General features: G+C 38.8%; 1 protein-coding gene across 4 annotated transcripts in view; it reads left to right on the top strand.

Moving 5' to 3' along the window:
• MYLK (myosin light chain kinase) overlaps positions 1-19,210 on the top strand; it is a 202,899-nt gene that overhangs the window by 117,504 nt on the left and 66,185 nt on the right. For all 4 annotated transcript variants that reach the window (XM_027637384.1, XM_027637383.1, XM_027637385.1 and 1 more), the window contains 4 exons: positions 595-792; positions 1,976-2,222; positions 10,264-10,344; positions 10,704-11,593. In XM_027637384.1, the coding sequence (XP_027493185.1) occupies positions 595-792; positions 1,976-2,222; positions 10,264-10,344; positions 10,704-11,593 (1,416 nt within the window). The remainder of the gene's footprint in view (positions 1-594; positions 793-1,975; positions 2,223-10,263; positions 10,345-10,703; positions 11,594-19,210) is intronic.

The following is a 19,210-nucleotide window of genomic DNA, read 5'->3' as shown; positions in this document are numbered from 1 at the left end:
TTCCATCTTTTTAGCAGGTGTCTTTGCATTTGGAAATAATATTTCTAGGAACCAGTTCTTTAAAAGCTAGGTTTGTCTAATATGATCTTCAGGGGGATGAACATTGTCCAGTGTTAATGTGTTCAGACCTCTACAAGTGTTTCTTCATTGGAATGGTATAATAATAACATAAGTTTATTATTGGGTCCTGTTGTTGAACTAAAACTAAGTCTTGGTGGACTTATAAAAGCTTTTGTTGTGAACCAAACAAGAGTGAATTCCTGTCAGCTGGGGTAAGAGTAGTGCTGCAGAAAAGAGCAGTCCTGGTATGAACCTTGGTAACAGAAACTCTTGATAATCACCTTTGTGGGATCTAGAACTCATTCTCCCTCTCTGTTGTCTACATGCTTCCCTTATTCATTTGTATTTTAACCAATAAAAGACAGACTATTCCACATTACACAGCACTGAAAAAGTTAATGAAATTCTTGAATGTTTGTAAGATGAAATTGCAGAATCAGATGGCAAAAAAAGCTACCAACCTTAATAATATTCTTAGTCAACATATGAGGGGGTTTTGTGTGTCTCTGATTTTTGTTGTTTCATAATTTTCAGCTAACCCACCTCCTGAAATTATCTGGCTGCATAATGGGAAAGAAATCCAGGAGACAGAAGATTTCCACTTTGAGAAGAAAGGCAATGAGTACAGCCTCTACATCCAGGAGGTGTTTCCTGAAGACACAGGCAAATACACCTGTGAAGCCTGGAATGAAGTAGGAGAAAGTCAAACCCAGGCAACATTGACAGTTCAAGGTATAAAGTTCCTCTTCACCTTACAAAATTCTAAAATAATCTTAATGTGCTGTTCAGTGTCTATTTAAAGTACATGAGTGTTTATTGTGAGGGATGCTACAAGTTCTGTCTCTGCATCTGAATTAAAAAGGATATCGAGCAGAAGCAGCTTTAAAAAAACCTTTTCACTCTGGAACATTATGTTACTATTTCAAAAATGCATTCCTGAGTCCTATTTCTAGGGACAGTGCAAAACTTCTGCTAAATGCAGCTGCAAATTATAACTATCAGGCTTACTTAGTTATGGACTTGAAGTAAACCTTTCAATTATGTTTTTACTTCTAATTGAAGCCATAGTATTTGGGAAGGCTGCCTAGAAGTGAGGTATCCTGGCTTTAATGTTAACACTGTAGTGGTAGCAGGTAAGGAACACATGTTTTCTGCAGTCTGAGTACTAGCTGTAAAAAATTTGACTTTGAATCTCCACATATTATGTAAATCCCACAGTAAACACTGAAGTACCTACAAACTTCCTATGACTGGGCATTGACTACCTTTGTGGCAGGGGACTTCATTTAATGTTACTGTATACTGACATTTTCTCATAGTCATTACTGAGAATTATTGGAAATCAGTGAGACTTTTATTATTTTTAATGCAAAGTATCTTATCTGCAGTATTTGAGCAAACTGTGCCTCCAGGGATGGGTCTGCAGCCTGTTGTCACTTTCTGCTCTGAATTCAGACCTTCCTCTATCCTCTAAGCCCCCCTGAGATCTAACCTCTGGGTCAATCTTCTATATTAAATGCAATTTTATGGAATTGTTAATGATGATTTACTACCTGATCTCTCAACTGCACAGCAGTCATAGTACTGTTACTTGCCCTTAAAGCTATTCCTACCCATATTCTCTAAGGACAAATCTCCAAGATTCCTTTTAGGGCAACTTTAAAGTCTCTTTGTTTTGCTCTTAATATAAGCCTGGATAAAGCCAGTAAAGTGCCAAGTAAATGATTAATTTTGGTACGAACACGTTACTTCCAAAACTAAAGCCCGACTTATTTTCAGATTAAAAACTTATACCCTGCATGTTCAAAATAACTTTCCTTGCCTGTGACTGCTTTCCCTGAAATTAGTTATCTTAGTAGTTACATTCAAGCTTGGCATTTTGTTCTGATTTGTAATCTGTGTTTGTAAACTACAGAACCCCAGGATGGTATTCAGCCCTGGTTCATAAGCAAACCGAGATCAGTGACAGCAGCTCCTGGGCAAAATGTCCTTATATCCTGTGCCATTGCTGGAGATCCTTTCCCCACTGTTCACTGGTTTAAAGATGGGCAAGAAATAATGCCAGGAACAGCGTGTGAAATCCTGCAAAATGAAGACATCTTCACACTGGTCTTGAGGAATGTGCAGACTCGTCATGCAGGGCAATATGAAATTCAGCTCAGGTACGTTTGCTGTGAAAAAGCTTGTTCCCTTGGAACAATTAGTTATATTTACCCTCAGTTTGAAATTCCCACCTGAAGAAGACAAGAGTTCCATTCTATTCATGTGAAGCATTAGGGTGGTAACGGAATAAAATATTTCTGAAGGATGAAAAGACCTAATAAAACTCAAAGAGGAAAAAGAAAACACAAGAAGGGTCAGGGAAAAAAAAAGACAAAGCAGTATGATTTCCTTTAGGCAACCAGAAAAACAAGCTTTGTGGCAACAGTATGGGAAGCAATTTGGCATTCTAGCAAGGGAAACCACAATCAGTATCTTGAGTTTGGAGCTATTGTTTATGGTGTTTAGTGTCTCTCTAGGTATTTGTAAAGATCCCTGCTTTCCATGGGAACAACCTGACCAGGAAGGGCCATTACACAAGCTTTTTATCCATACCTTTAACAGGAAAAAATGTTTCCTGGCCATGTTTGAAACATCTGAATTTTATATGCAAGTTGTATTCTCCTTTTTCTGATGTATCTTTGAAATGAGGCACCCTGATGCTTTGAACATCTTATCATTTCTACAAAATCTGGAAGCGCTGTTTTTTGCTTAGGTTGGATGTTAGGAAGACATTTTTTACAGAGAGTTATCAGACATTGGAATGGGCTGCCCAGGGAGGTGGTGGATTCACCGTCCCTGGAGGTTTATTAAGATGAGACTGGATGTGGCACTTAGTGCCATGATCTAGTATCCACAGTGATGTTGGATCAAGGGTTGGACTTGATGATCTCGGAGGTCTTTTCCAACCCAGTTGATTCTTTGATTCTATGATTCTATGAATTTATTTTTATTTTATTCTGGTAAAATAACTGTCCTTTAAATGAAAAATCACATTTGCTGGTTCTTTATCTTGTAGAAAGTGCCACAGCATTTTCCATCTCCAATGGTGAAGTTAGGTGTAATAATAGATCACCTATGTGATTATAGAAAACATAGCGTACAACTTTAAACTGTTGTATTACTCTGTGCTATATACTGTGCATAGGTGTATTGCCTTACTTGGCTAATATTTGTGGCTTTTAAAATTAAAATTATTTAATTCACATTTGAATCCATTAGACTGGAAGAAAACTTTCTGATCTGCTCCACACACTAACATTTTAGTCCTGATGGATTAGTCTGAATTGTCCTTTGCCTGCTTGCAAATAAATTACTCTTGTCTCCTTAACACAAGGAGGAAGGGAATTTCTTAATAAATGCCACCCATTTAGCCTCTAAACAATGAGCTATTTTTTTATAGCTATAGTTTATTTTCCAACCAGTGTGGCCCAAATGATGGACATGTCACTGTGTAGTTGCCTAGTTTGAAGGTGTGTTTTCACAGAGTACCACAGGCAGACACAAAGGAGCTTCAGTATATTTTAGTATTTAAAATCAGACGAGGCACTCACTTTTCACCAGAAAAAGGTGCTTCAGAGGATTACAGCTCTTGAATATCAAGATTTCCTATGATGAAGTATTTCTGCACTTAATTTCAAGTATTATTACTAACATTTATGTAGGTAGAGCCATATGTGCCATGACCTTCTTGCAAATAAACTGTTCAGTAGATTTAGCCCCATTATAGCCTGTAATAAATTGTGAACTGGCTCATTTCAGAGCAACTTTGTTGTTTGCAATCATCCCAGGTCATCTAGGACATTCCTAATGCTGATTTGTGCAGGTCATGTCCACCTAAATCCCTGCATCTGTGTCTCTTTGGGGATCAGTGGTGTTTCTAACACCACTTGGTGTTCGAACATCTCGGTACCTCTGGTGGGATTAGAAATGCCAGTTGAGTCTCATTGAGGTCAGTCACCTCTGCAGGAGAGAGTAGAGACTGGGAGAGCTGCGACCTTCTACTGGTACCTTTCCACATTTCAGTGCATGTATGCCCTGGGCATGGTCATCTTCTCTTATGATAAGCTAGTGGTTTCACTTGAACTGAAAGAGATATTTCAGCAAAACTTCAGGGATGGAAGAAAGAGACAGGGCAGGAAGGACAAAGGAGAGAGGACAGGAAGAACAAAGGACAGACAAGAGGGCTTTGTTGGAAGTGGCCACATTCATCATTTTTCAATATCATGACAATATCATGACTCTAGAATCTATACTTGGAAAATAATTTCAGAAAATCAGCATATGAGAACAATTTTTGGGGGAGGGTGAGAAAAAACAATGTAGCTAGAAAACAACACAGCAGATTACGTGCTAGATTCAGTTATTCCCTAATCCTTTTACTGGAGAAAAAGCTGGAGATCCCACAAAGATCAGTGCATTCATGTTGGCTTTTTCTAATCCATGATGAGCAAAACTGTGCTGCAATTAGAGCAAGGGGAATGCTGATACCTCATTTTGCCCTGCTGTCTTTTGTAAAATTCCAGTTACTGTTCAGGGAACAGAAAGCCATATGCTTTTAGGCAACTGCTTATGTACTGTGAGTAACAGAGAAGTAATGGCCTCAGGAATATCCAAGGAGCCAGAAGTGAGCTGTATAATTTCAAGTTTGCAATAGACCTAAAATAATTTTCAGACCTAAATAGTCTTGTCTAAATAGCTGTCAAACTGGCTGCATTTGTCTTGAATACTTGATTGAGAAGTGTTTATATATTCAGAAACAGTCTTAGCAGTACCTGAGAGGAGGAGAACTGCGTTTAGTGTCTTCCTCTTAAAAACTCCTGCAAAGTCCATTAAAAATATGGAATAGCACAAGTCAATTCACTGAAGAGTTTATAGAGGAATTGACAGTAGACTGTTTTTAAACATAATAATTTTCATTTCAAATAAAATGTTAGTCTCCTTTTCATGTATTAATTTTAGAAGCATGTTGCATAGCTGCTTTTAGGGAGTCACTCCTTCTCCAACTCCATTAATTTAGTCTGGGTATGGTTTCCTCCAGTGTTAATTATTTTCCAATTTTCTTCTCCATTTTTCTTAAGTTCTAAATTCTATTCTAATGCCTCCACAATTCTCCTTTTGTGTTGGCTGCTCACAAATTAAAACCCTGGTCTTAAAAATGTGGGTTTAACGAAAGATGTGTTTGTCTCTTGCAGTTCTTTCTCCTTTCATCACCGTGAGGTGACAAGGACATGTAGCTTAGTGTGATCCTACTGTGATCCATCAATGTTTGCTCATTGGCTTTCTGTCTTACCAACCCATATCATTACTTAGAATACATATTCGGTTTTCCTTTTACTATTCAGCAGACTGCTGCGTCTGACTTTTAGGAGAGTAGTCATTGTAGCCTCTCCTGGTCCTTGTTTTAAATTTACACAAACCTCTGATTCCTCAATATTTGTATTCTCCACTTTAATTGTCCTAATAATGGTCCATTGAACCTGTTATGTCTCAGGCCTAGAGGAATGGTGTTTCATAAATATAAAAAGAAGAACAGTCACCCACTACTGCAGTTCATCTATTGAAATTTGGACATTTTACAGCCTGCAAGATGCTTGAAATGGGAAATAGAAATGCTTTTTTTCACTCAGAAGAACACAGACATTTATTTCCCCTTCTGTCCCTTGCATCCTTCCAGTGATGCAAGCGCTGATATTCAGTGTGACTTCCCCACGTTCTTTCACACAGTGTGTACATCATAAAGGAGGATTTAAGCAAAGAAACTGTGAGAATTGGACAGAGACTGTTAGATGAGCAAAACCTTTATAGCAGCACAGTCAACATGAGAGACCTCACAAATCCTCCTGCAGTTCCTTAAACAAATCATTTGCTTTGTTAACCTTTGTCTTCTCAGACATTAAGTATTTCTTTTCTCCCCCACTCTATTTTCCATAAAGGTTTGGTTAGTGTTGATTAGTCTTTGTTTAGAGATTTGCATAATCTGCTTAAAATCAGAGGTAAACATTTGTTTTATAAATCAGTGGTACCTCAAATACTTTGCAACTCAGGTTATATAAAAAGCAGTTGTCAGATTACATTTCATTACACTAAACAGTAAATACAGTTCTGTCATTCTGTAATATACAGTTTGCAAACCTTGTTTTCTGCTACCAACACACTGTATATTTTTAGAAAAGAAAACTGTGACCCCTTCTCATTCCATTCTCCCACTCAGTGTTGTAAAATGCAAATAAAATCTTTGGTCTTTCAGGTATAAAAAGCTTTTGGCAAAACATTCAAGTGAGGTAAATTAGAGCATCCTCTTTGAAGCCAGTAGAGCTGCTCTGCTTTATGTCAGCTGAGTTGTGATCCAGTAGATTAGTTGCTTTCTTTGGGGTTAAAACTTCGTGGAGTCTGGACTTTCTCTCCATTTAACTCACAGAAAAGTTGCAAAACCTCCTACTGAGGATTTGCAGTTTCCTGCTCTGAAGCACCAGCTATAAGTAGGGATCAACTTCATTGCCCCTTATCAGTTTATTCTTGAGAAAATATAATTTACTCTGCCATATTTGTTTCACACTGGGTAGGCTGGTAAGAAATTTCGTTGTGTACCCCAACTATAATCAAAAATGCTTTTTTCCTGTTTCTCCAGAGAGTGCTTCCTAGGGACATGCAGACAATAAGTCTCATCTAAGGTTCAGTGAAAATATTTGAGTGGATTCTGCCAAGAAACTAGTATTTCAAGATATTTTGAACATAAAAGCCATTCCAGGGAAAACTGATCCCACAATAGGACAGAGAGCTATTTTTAAAACTGCTTCAGGCTTTGCAGCTGGGGTTTTATTTGTTTTTGGTGGGGTTTTTTATTATTATTATTATTATTCCTTGACATTTTAAAGATAAGTCCTGTGCATGAGTATTCTACAGAACAGTCCTGCAAAAGTCAACACTTCCAGGCACTTCTTTACAGCATAGCTCCTAAGCATAGGTTTTATCCATGTCTATCATTATTCCAGAATAACAGAGACACTAAGATCTATCTGTGTCTAGGGTTTTGCTGATAAAATGCCAACATGGAGAAGCTCAAGCTGCACAAGTAATATTTTTATTGCCAAGATTCAAAACAACAGAGACGTGAAAGACTTGAAGATGTGCTTGTGTACTGCAAAGCTCTGTCTTTTCTCAGTGCCCCTATGCATCTCTGCCTTGCCTAGATTCTAAAATTGCATAAATGTAAAAGTATTTACCAAGCTTCCAGAATTATTCTTGATTGAATTTAGCATCTAAACCCCCCAGTCCTTCTTAATTTTTCTTGGCTTGTTTCTCCTTTTCCATTTTATGATCTCCAAGGTCGGTCAATGTTTTTAACTTACCTTTATAGACTCTGCCACTGAATTCAGAAGACAACAGTATGTTCTCTCTGCTCCTAAAATCCTCACTTTGATTTCAGTGGGAGCAGGACTTGCCCTGAGAAGGCTACACTTTTGAACAGGGATGTGATGAATCAGACACAGATTCAAGGTTTGTATCCAGTAGTCTAGTCACTCACTTGAATCACAGCCACTCACTTGAATTGGAAATTATAACTAAGATCAAAAAACTACCTTGTGAATAATTTTTCCATCTAGGTACTTGTGTGTCCCACTGTTACCGTAATTTGTAAGTGCTTCCCAAGGTTTTAAAAATAGAAAGAACAAAATGCTCTCCGGCTTTCTTACCCCCTCCTTTATTTTCCAAACCCTGTGAAAAATAGCTTACTTAGCTTACTTTAGAAGGGTTTACTTTGCTTTCCTTATTTGCTTCTTTGCATAAGTGAAGAATTTGCAGAGGGAAGGACGCATTGCAGAAATAGGTCCTGCAGAAATGCTGCTATTCTTCACAGTGGTCAGGACCACATCCAGTATCCCTAAATCCCTCTCCTGGGAGAGTGCTGTCTCTGTTACTTTAACCTCTCCCACTGGTGACACAATTCTTGTGGGCAAATGTTTTTGCCATATGGTCATGACAGAAGCTGAGCAGTGGTGCCTCACTATTTGATGTATGCTGTAAATTGTCTATACTTCAGCATGCATGGCTTCTCCTTTGTCGGTTTTGGATTGGTTTTAAGTCCTGAACAGGAAGAATCTTCTGGTAAACCAACAGCCTGCTAACAGCACTACAGCACTGGTGAATGAGCAGTTCCAGAGTGTATCTGCTTTTCTTAAAAGCTTCTGAGGAGCAGGAAAAAAAGCCATGAGTTTCAATAGTGGCAACAGGGGACAATTTGAAATGCATTGTTTCAAGACAACAGGTTTTCAGCAATTTTGGTACCCTGCCATCATTGGATGCCAGTCAGTATGTTGGGAGGACATGACATGTTATTCTTTTTATTTATCTTTCCATTTGTCTTGCCTTCTTTCTACTTCTCTTGCTTCCAACTGGAGGCCACACATAAGAGGAAGTAAGAATGGCAGGTCTCCAGTGCAGTGCTCAGTTAACTACTCTTTGCATTGACTTGGATCCTCTCCTGCCATTTGGACAATTTATGTTTGGTGCTCAGATGTTATTTAGCTTTTTGTATTGAATAAGGGTTGTGGCTTTCGCTGCTGTCCTCATGGACTGCCTTCAATAATAATTTCTAGTGTACATGTTCTGACTTTGTGGATATAAAAGTGTTGGAAATATTTCTATGGTTTCTTGTTATTAATGGTCTTAAGGTCAAGTAAGATATGTTCCTACCAGCAGGGCCTTTACTTTGCAATCCAGTTACTTTGGTCAAACCCACCGATTTCTTTGTGGTGTTGAAGGCTTGATTTTCATATTAGGCTGATCCACTGTTTCTTTTTCTGAAACAATAGAAAGCAAGAGATATCTCTCTGAAAAGGTGATGGCACTAATTGCTGTTATAAAGACAAAACTTTGTGCTGCATCTGTCATTCTGTGATCTGTGTTAATGATCTTGCCTACAGTGTGTCTTTACTGCAAGTTACAAACGGGTGAAATTATAGTTTTATCACCCAAACAGTAACATATCTAGGAATGTATTTCCATGCAGTTTAAAAAACAGGCAGGACAACATATTGATGGCAAGCCAACACAAAGGCAGTCCTGAGTCCATGTTTTACACTTCAGGGCTAAGTGGACTTGAAGGTGCTCTTATCTAGCAAGTCTTTTTAAAGGAAAAAACAGCTGTGAAAACCTACCTCTCTTCCATTCCTCCCCCTCAACACACATGTGTTTTGCTCATGTCCAGGAAATGTTTTCAGTAGCAGGAATTATTTTTGTTCAAAAAAGAAAAATCATCCAGGACTTTGTGGTCTATTCAAAAGCCTATACTTAAACTGGGAAGGACAGAAGTGTTTTCACTAATAAAAGATATCTCTAGTCCTCAATCAAGTCAAGTCTGGGTTTTTAATAGCAGTCAGGGGAGTGGTGGCAATAGTTACACAACTGCTGCCCTGGGGGAGTTAAATTTTGCTTTTGGCATCTCCTGTGTTAAGCGGAGAAGAGCTGTTTGGGGCTGGAAGAATGATATATATCTGCGGGAGGGAGGGAGCTGCAGGGGAGGGGGGAGCACTTTAAATGAATTCTTTAATGGGAGCCCTTTCCAGAAGGCATCCATGGTATTCCTCTGCAAAAGGAAGAATAAGTACTCAGCACCATATATGGTGACACTTTTATGTTTTTTAATATAAACATGTACAGGCTGGAGCAATCCGTGTAGATGGGTTTTGCTGATTGGTTGGGCCAGGGGGGAGGGAAGGAAATGAGACCCTGCTTTTAATATCTTAACATTAGAAAACTTAAGGGCTTGGGTTTGAATAAATAAACAGTAGACATGGTTGGAAAGATTTTCAGCTTTGCAAAATATCCCCTTCCTCTGACTTGATTTTCCAGCTTTTGTATTTATTTTCCTTTAGCTCGTTTGTTTGCAGTTGTTTCATGCTGTAAATTGCTTTGATTTTTGTTCAGGGAGTATGCTGTTCCCAGTGCAGATAGCAACAAATCAGTAAAAGCTGTTTGAGATAGCTTGCCTCCAAATATAAGGGGACCAAATCCACTCAGTCCACCACCACAATACTGGACATAGGAAAGCAGGAGGCCACACTGGGTTTGAGCTGCTTTAGTACAATACACAATCACTTAGCTCAGGCAAGTTATAGAGGGAGAAACCTCTGCTTTTCTCATTTCACTTAAATATTTCAGGAACCAAGTTGGAGAATGCAGCTGCCAGGTGTCTCTGATGCTGCGGGAGAGTTCAGCTTCCACAGCAGAAATGCTCAGAGAGTGAGTATTTTTCCCAGGGACTTGCATGGGTGGGTTCTATTTTTTGCTCCGTTAATTCCCTGCCCTTACAGACCCAGGCTGGCTGCTGTTCAACCTAATCCCCAAATGTGACCCAACAAATTGTTTTCATCATACAAGCTAAGCACATTGTACCAAGCCAGAGTAGAGAAGAACTTTTTTGTTTGTGCCCTTATATGGCTCCTGAAGTCATCATTGATGCAATAAACTAATGGAGTATGCTCCTCTAATCAACCTCCCCTTCTATAAACACATTTTGTTCCTGCTCTGAGATTGTTCCCTGACATTTTTAAACCAGCCCCTTTCCTGGCTCTCTCTTTCTTTTCTTTTTCGGATCATAGTGGGAGGGAAACAGCCAGCTCTGGAGAGCAAAGAGATGGTGGAGATCATGGTAAACTAACATTTGGTAGAACAAGTGGCTTCAAAAAGAGCAGCAGTGCAACCAGAGTAGCTGAAGAAGAGCAGGAAGACGTCCGAGGTGTGCTGAAAAGGCGAGTGGAAACTCGAGAACACACAGAGGAAAGCCTGAGGCAGCAGGAAGCTGAGCAACTTGATTTCCGTGACATTTTGGGCAAGAAAGTCAGCACCAAAAGTTTTTCTGAGGAGGAACTGAAGGAAATCCCAGCCGAGCAAATGGACTTCCGAGCAAACCTGCAGCGGCAGGTCAAACCCAAGACCTTGTCAGAGGAGGAGAGGAAAGTTCATGGTCCTCAGCAGGTGGACTTCCGCTCTGTGCTGGCCAAGAAAGGCACCCCAAAAACCCCATTGCCAGAGAAGGTACCACCTCCTAAACCTGCTGTTACAGATTTCAGGTCTGTGCTGGGCTCAAAGAAAAAGCCACCTGCGGAGAATGGCAGCGCTGGCACCCCAGCACCAAATGCCCGTGCCAACTCTGAAGCCCAGAACGCGACCCCCAACTCTCAAACCCCCATTGCCAAACCAGCAGCAAAAAAAGAGGAGAAGAATGACAGAAACTGTGAGCATGGGTGTGCAGTGGTTGATGGTGGAATAATTGGGAAAAAAGCTGAAAACAAAGCACCAGCAAGCAAGCCACCAGCAAGCAAAGGAACAGCACCCTCCTTTACAGAGAAGCTTCAGGATGCTCAAGTTGTAGATGGTGAGAAATTGGTCTTACAATGTCGGATTTCCTCTGATCCCCCGGCAGCTGTCACCTGGACTCTAGACAGCAAAGCCATCAAGTCATCGAAGTCCATTGTCATCTCCCAAGAAGGTAAATTAATTGAATTATAAGCCAGCTGGATGGCACACTCTTATATCTCTCTCTTGATTAATAATATTTAGTTTGTAAAGGGTAATGCAATACTTTATGTAAGTCTTGAGTCAGTAACTGTTTCCAGATGCAGCTTTCTTGTTATGTCAGTGGAGTACACAAGGAACAATATTGTTTGACATTTCTTGTAGATTCCCCTTTAACAGCCTGCAGATGTATTTTTTATAAAGTTGAACTTCTTGCATTTTTAAATACTGTTTACATTGCTAACGCTGTTTAAGGAGCTGGTACATGATGCTTATTTAAACTGAACTTTAAGGATTTAGAACATTGAAAACATAATAATATTATTGCTGGTTTACAAATTCTAATTTAATTCTTCTGCATGTTTAATATTTCAGGCTTTTTATTGCAATGAGAAACACAGGAGCAAAGAGGGGTTGTGTCATAGAAAGAAATTACTACAACTTCAAGTTACATAGTTAAGATCAGAGTTGAGAACTGCTTTCCAGTGTATTTAATGCCCCAACACAGATGCCATTACAAGCACTGAAATATTTGCACCCCACTGGATTGATGACTTTTAACTAACTTCAAAACAGTACAGAGTTTGGTAAAAGTCCTCAGAGAGAAGACTTACTGTTTTCAAATTGAATGATTACTTTATATTCCACATTTCGAATAATCAAATCCTAGTAGAGTGGTTTTTTTACAAAAGTTAATATTGTATCTAGACAAAATAAATTTTCACTGGGACAAAATTAGGGAGGACAACTGACAGCACAAAAAAAACCTTCTTCATGTTTGTTTCATAAAATACTGAGGGAATTATCTGAAGAATGACACTGTCTGGCATACTGTAGTTCATGTTCACAGTAAGAATTATAACTTGATACAGGAGACTGCACTCTTTTGAATCTGCACAAGTTTTGAATCTTCTTCATTCAGTCCAGGCTATTTTTAGTGTTACCAAATGAGAACCAAATTAATATGCACAATGGTTCAGCACAACCAGTGAATCCTTATGCAGTGTTCCAAGCACTGGCACATAAGCATTCTTCTAAAGAGGATGTAATCAGAAGAAACATTGCCTTCAGATAGAGTGGAGGTACCCAAATAGTACATTTAGGGGATACCAAAGTGATTAGATGGAGAAAGGGAAATGGTAGCAGGTGCATTGTGTCTGGCATGTGTCTGAAGTAACATGATTTTATTTTTTTTAACAGTAGATGATGATTGTCACCAGAGGGGACTGTATAGGATAAGGTTAAGTGTCATGTACATGAGAAAAAGCTAACTGGTAGAAACGCTGTCATTGTAAAAAGGACTGACAGGATCAACCAATTTAACCTGCCTTACACTGAGGTGTAAGGGTTTCAAGAGTTTTCTTGGAGTTGTTCAGAGTGAAAAAGAAATTATGCATCCTAAAGTTCCATGTCTCCTATCAAAGTACATCAGATAGACATAGTCTGTATCAAAGCTTCTAAGCTATGGTGGAGCCTTTTAAAATCCCAAAGCTTTAGTGTTATGGTACTGCAGAAAGCTGTTTTCCTGACTGAAATAATCTGAGTAATTGACCATTATAATCCCCTAATTCATATTCACTCTATAAAATGGTACTGTGGAGCTGAAAATCCAGTGTAACTGTGTTTACACTGAAGTAACAGGAATGCTCTGCCACCTGCCTGAGCCAGGTGTGTGACCTGTGTGACCCAGTTTGTCTGGACGAGGTGACTCTTGGTCACAACAGTCCAGAGTGTCACACATTAGCAGTGCTTGCCATTGGGGTAGGGAACAAAGGTCACCACTGCACACGGAATCCACTGTTCCAGGACAGCTTCTTGCAGGGAGTGAAGAAACCGTCCTTATGTTCTACTTGTACCTGCACTGTTACACTTGTAGTCAGTGTTATCAGTGCTTCAAAGTCGGGCTTTCTTTTGCACGTATTTGCAGAGGATCTTAGAAAGAAATATTCCACAGGGCAGTAAGTTTTCTCCTTTAATGGAAAGAAATGGAATGAGGATTAGAACTATTTTTTTTAAACCTTATTACTTACCCTCTGGTATGCTGAGGGGGTGCATTGCATGATGGTCAATTTAGTGTTTTTTTCCTGACAGTACCTGCTAACTTTGGCACTTGGAGAAGTTGCTGCTTTCCCACTGTAAGATGCTTTCATGCCAACTGTTAAGTAATTAACTAGGTATGCATGATACTTACTTTAAGTAAGTTTCAGATTTCATAGAGATTCAGTTTTCTCTTTTTCCCTAATTAGGAACACATACATAGTTGAGGAAACCAAGAGAGGAGAAGGAATAATTGGAGCTACAGACTAGAACTGAGAAATAACAAATCCAGGATGAATATCAGGAAATACTGTTCAATAGGGAAACTGTATGGATTAGTCTCATAGTGTTTGAAGCAGCGTCAAGCATAGAGAGCAACAATAAAACTGGATGCAGTACTCAGCAGTCCAAAGCCAAAATCCCAGTTTCCATCTTTTGCACCAAACACTGAACATGCAGCTTTGTCACACCCACAGGTGTCATGTCCTTCAGCAGCAGTGCCCTTGGCCAGCCTTGGGACAGCATTTAATGGGCCCTGGAGATAATCCTGTAGAATCATCCTCAGCTGAAAGAAGGTTGAGTCTCTAGGGAGGCAGAGGAATTCAGAGCAAACAGACCCTAGCTCACCCTGGTGAATTTAGATCTTGCAAAGCCATTTTTTATTTCTTTGGTATGATTTGCTCCTCTTGTGTTCAGCAACAAAATCCACTACATAATGGGATAGAGCTGGTCCATTCTTAGCCATTTCACCACCTGGTTTTGTGCAGCCATGATGTTTCTTGGTGACTATAGAGGTGGTTTTTTTTTTTTCAGATTTTCCAGAGGTATCTCACAAAATAATAACTTACTTGTTCTTCAGTGAGTTAGATACTCACTGGGAGTGGGAGTGGGAAAATCCTGTATCTAGGGTAAGGCATGTCTATCTGCTTCTTATCATACTACTAGCTTATCTTATATGGGCCACTGGCCCACAAAGAGAGAAGAGAAAAAAAAAAGCAAAAAGAGACAGCAGTTTGTTCATCTCATGGTGCCAAATATATTATAAAGATAAATACATAAAATCTGTTTTCAGGAACATGCCCATGTGATTAAACAAGTGGCATATTTGGCCAGGAAGGTCAAACTTAGAAGTGTACTTCCGTGAAACAAGTTCACAGGACAGGCAAACTGTGCAAAACTATGTCCCATTATGCAGTCACTCACTGAAAATAACTTTCCTTGGCATATGTGTCCTAGCTGGTAGTAAGGCCCTTTACCTGTTAGAAACAATGCTGTTCACAGGTCTCCTCTGTGTTTGCAATGCCTGTCCAAGGTGGTTTAGCCATTAGAGTGCAGGAGAAGGGAGGGTATTAGCCCTGCTTCTACTCTATTGCAGAAGCCTGAATACAAACACCAGGATCAGAATAATCTCTGATTGGTGAGGCCTTTGACAAAAGGAAAACTAAACCCTGCTCCAGAAAAGACCTTCATCCTTAGGCATATTTATACAGTATTTGTGCTGTATTCTGGTAGTAAATCCAGGGCTTGCAATGTATTCTATGATTCCAGGATTAAGTTTACATTAGCAATTTGAAGTCAGAATCTGGGCAGCATTATACTGAATGTCACATTCACAACATATCTAATAATCATGTCCCATTCCTTCCATTTTACATTCCAACTATTAATACGGCTTTGCTTCCTTTTGAAATCATCAACATCAGTACTTGTTTTTCTATATCCTTTAAAAACTCTCCAAATAGTATTGTGTCAGTTGATTGGCATGAGTGATTTTTTTGCTTCAAGTATCATTTTTATGACAAAGCTCTTATACCACCTCTCTTTTACAAACAAGTCTGACATGGTACAGTTTTCTCAATGGTTTGATTTTATGTTTTTCTTCTTTTAAACTTGCCAGAGTTCAGTTATCTACATTCCTGGGATAGATATTAATGTGGGTTTTGCCAATGAAATATCAAAATAAATATTACAGTTAGTAACAAACAAACAAAAGAGGGTCCTCATAAATTACAGCATTTCTATGGAGGGGTTAGGTGGTGCATGGTTAAGAGGCAGTTGACTTTAATATGAGATTTCTTTGTTTGAAGTTATGGGGGGGATTTTTGTTTGGAAAAATGTTTTTAAGAAGGCTCTAACAGACATTACAGTGGAGTTAGACATATAAGGACTGAATAGAACAAGTTTCCTCACACAGTGAACTCTTTAGAGCAGGACCCATTTTGGTTTACAATTGTATAGCACTGGCACAGCAGTGCCCTATGATAGTGTCCTGCTGTGTGACTCATTCTTGGACAGAAAATCCCCCAAGAAACTTCTTGCATGGTTACAAAAAGTGTTCTATAAGACAACAGCGAAAGGGCTTTGCAAGCCAGCATCTGTACCAGACTGGACAACTGAGAGGCACTGTGAATAACAAGTCAAAACGAGCAAACTTGCCATTTTTTAAGTCAGCTTGTTTTGCTTTTTTTGGATAGATTAAATGCCATGTGACTATATAGATTGAAGAAGAACTGCCTAATATAAACACAGAGGTAACAGTGACGGTGTAGCTTAGAAAATGCCCTGAGTTTGCATTGCTTTTTTAAAACAGCATTTTTTTCTTCCTAAGTGTCTTGGCAGCATAAAGATTTGGTAATCTTATTAGCAGTAATGCCTTAACAACTTTCTTGTGACTTAACATAACTCCTAAATCTTCCTACAGTTGTGCAAGTCTGTGTCTGCCAGTCTAACAAGGATCTGCCATGACTTTTTTTTTTTCTTTTTAATTAACTTTGAGTAGGAGTTTGGTGTGTAATTAACACAATTCTATATACTGCTGAAAGTAGATGAATTTTGCACCTTAAAAAAAAGCTTCTTCAGAAAGTTTAAGGCTAGGAAGATCATCTGAGCATCAGTTCTGACTCAACTCCATGTTTGTCACGTGCCACGTGCTACAATTCCCTTTATGCTGCCATTTTTGTCTTAATCTTTCTTCTTCCAGAAATACATGTAGTGTAGTTTTTAATACAGCATAAGAGAGACGTTTGCTATAGCCATTGGTAATTTATTGCAATGTCTAACTATTCTTGTGAGAGTTTTGTTTTTAAATCAAGAAACAAAGCAATTACTGATTTTTAACTGGATAGAATGACTTTGACTCTGTAACCAAGATACCTCTCTCTCTCTCTGTTCTTTTTGAAACTTGAAAAGTTAAGTTCTTACTGACTTTCTCTCCATGATGCACTTCATTGAGCCCTTGGAGACTTAGGGTTGTTTTATTTTGTTTTTTTGTTTTTTTGGTTTTTTTTGATATCTGCTCTCCAGTTGCTGTTTGTTGGTTTATTATCCTATTTAGAAAATAGGCAGCAGAACCGTGTGCTGGTATCAGCATCAGTGAGATGGAGGTCACCTTCCTACTGCTGTGTTTACTGGAGGTCATTGGTCTTCTTTCTTACCTCACAACATTGGAACTCATGTTTGGTACTTCTCTATAAAAACTTAAAACCGGAATATACAGCATCCCTTGCTGCCATAGATGCTTTTCTTTTCAATATCTTAAACCTCTTGTTTTCCTTGGGTGAATAGGACTCAGTTTAACAAGTAAATGAGATTTTTCATGAGGATTACCCTGTTTTCTCTCTCTGTCTTTTCCCTTTCCAACATTCTTTCTAACATCTGTAAATTTATCAATGTTATTTTACGAATACTTCTACATCAAAGATTAAATACATAATAACTTTGGTTCTAGTCTGATCACAGAGGAGATCCACTAGAAACAGACTGAGTGGTGATTTCCTATTGTCACCTTCTTGAGATCTTTATTTTGGCAGCTCTAACTCCTCCTAAATCAATGTCATTAATATAATAATTACAAGCACTATAGTGTGATATATCACAAATATTTCACTAAAGATTAAGAAAGTTACCTTTGCACAACATATTTGCCAGTTAAATGTCTAATCTCATTGAATCACGAAAGTAGGTTTCTTTTCTTACGTTGTTTTCCTTGAAACTCTATCAATTAGCAGTAATTACATTTGACATTTTTTCTTCTCTGAAACTCACAAGTTTTTTCCCTGTTTTTGCTTTTGTCGTAACTGTTGTCAATATTTTCCAGGTCAACCCACTTCCCATTTTTAAACCTGACTGTGATACTAGCACATATTAGCACTTTCCCAGACAATTTGAGATTTATTAGGAAATTAACACTATAAACCAATGAGTTTCTTTAAAAATTATTATGGCTCCTAGGCACAATTTCTCATAGACCAGTATTTATTAATATTGCCTAAATACTCCATAGTATTTTTTTATTGCATGGGATACAAAATAGAAAGGCATAAATTTCAGTCTGCATCACAGATAGGAGTCAGGAGGTTGGCCAGCAAGATGCCAGTGCAGGGAACAAGACTAAGGAGCTGGTTTTTTGTTGGTTTGTATATTTGTTTTATATCTGAAGTTGACTTTCTGTGGAGTTTCATGGAAAGAATGCAGAAGCCTGGAGATATTTTAAACTGCCTTGCACTATTTTTGAGTAAGTCAGAGAATCCTTTAATAGCTCAAAATTCAAGGGAAAAGCTTTGTGTATCTAAACCAGAGCCCCCAGTACACTCTCAGTTTCTGTGGCTGTTAAGATCTTTTCTAGAGCTGCAGCAGTTCCAATGTCTAAGTGGAAGATCCTAACACTCATGTTTAGTCCAATCCTGCACTTTGTGACAGTGTTTAAAAATTGTCTTTGGCCTGGTTCTCAAAAATGTAGAGGGTCGGGGGGACAAAATGGATAGCAAATATTTTTATTTGACTGGGATTTTTGAAGTGCCAGAATTTCAGAATACCCAACTGGGATAACGAGTCTGGGCTTTCTAGCAGTTATGAGAAAATAAGCTTGTTTCAGGTCATGAAGGGGTTTTGCAGAGGAAATACCAAATACTTCATTGAAAGACATTTGGCCCTCTAGCCCCGGGAATTGACTGTAGCTCTAGATCACAGAACATAGGCCTGTCAAGGAGTTTCCTGTCCTTATAAAATCTCATCAAGCTTTGCCTGATTTTTTGCACTGTTGGGTTTTTTTTCTGGTTTTCTAAGAAAATGAGGTTTGTACAGCCATGCTCTCTCTCAGCCTGCCCCTATACTCCCAATCCAACACGGCCAATACTTCTCGATCATTTGGCCAATTTCATACCAAGTCCTAGTTGTCTAAAATTTCATGAAACTAGTGGCTAAATAAGTGAGAATTATCCAAATTATCTCATTTTCCCTGCACTCCTCCACTGAGGGCTACTACGATTATATCTGGTGGCAGCAAGAAGCCCAGCAATCCCCTTGAACTTTGCATGTGCTGTTCCAGTGTAGTTCCTGGGGAGAATGAAGACATGGAGGGAAATAAGATACAGATTATTGCTGCAGGGAGGTGGAAGTTAGCAGAAGAAAGATACAGCCCTTGAAAGAAACAGATTTCCTTCATCCTCATTCTCACAAAATAACTTTATTAAAATTCAGCACACATAAATATTATTTTGGAAGGGCTAAAACTGACATTATTTCATGAGAACTCTTCTCCCAGCGCAATAAGCCA

This window comes from Corapipo altera, unplaced genomic scaffold, assembly GCF_003945725.1.
Source record: "Corapipo altera isolate COAL_440 unplaced genomic scaffold, ASM394572v1 45, whole genome shotgun sequence".
NCBI classification, from domain to species: domain Eukaryota; kingdom Metazoa; phylum Chordata; class Aves; order Passeriformes; family Pipridae; genus Corapipo; species Corapipo altera.
Note: the sequence above shows the minus strand (reverse complement) of the source record. Positions and strands in the feature narration are given on the sequence as shown.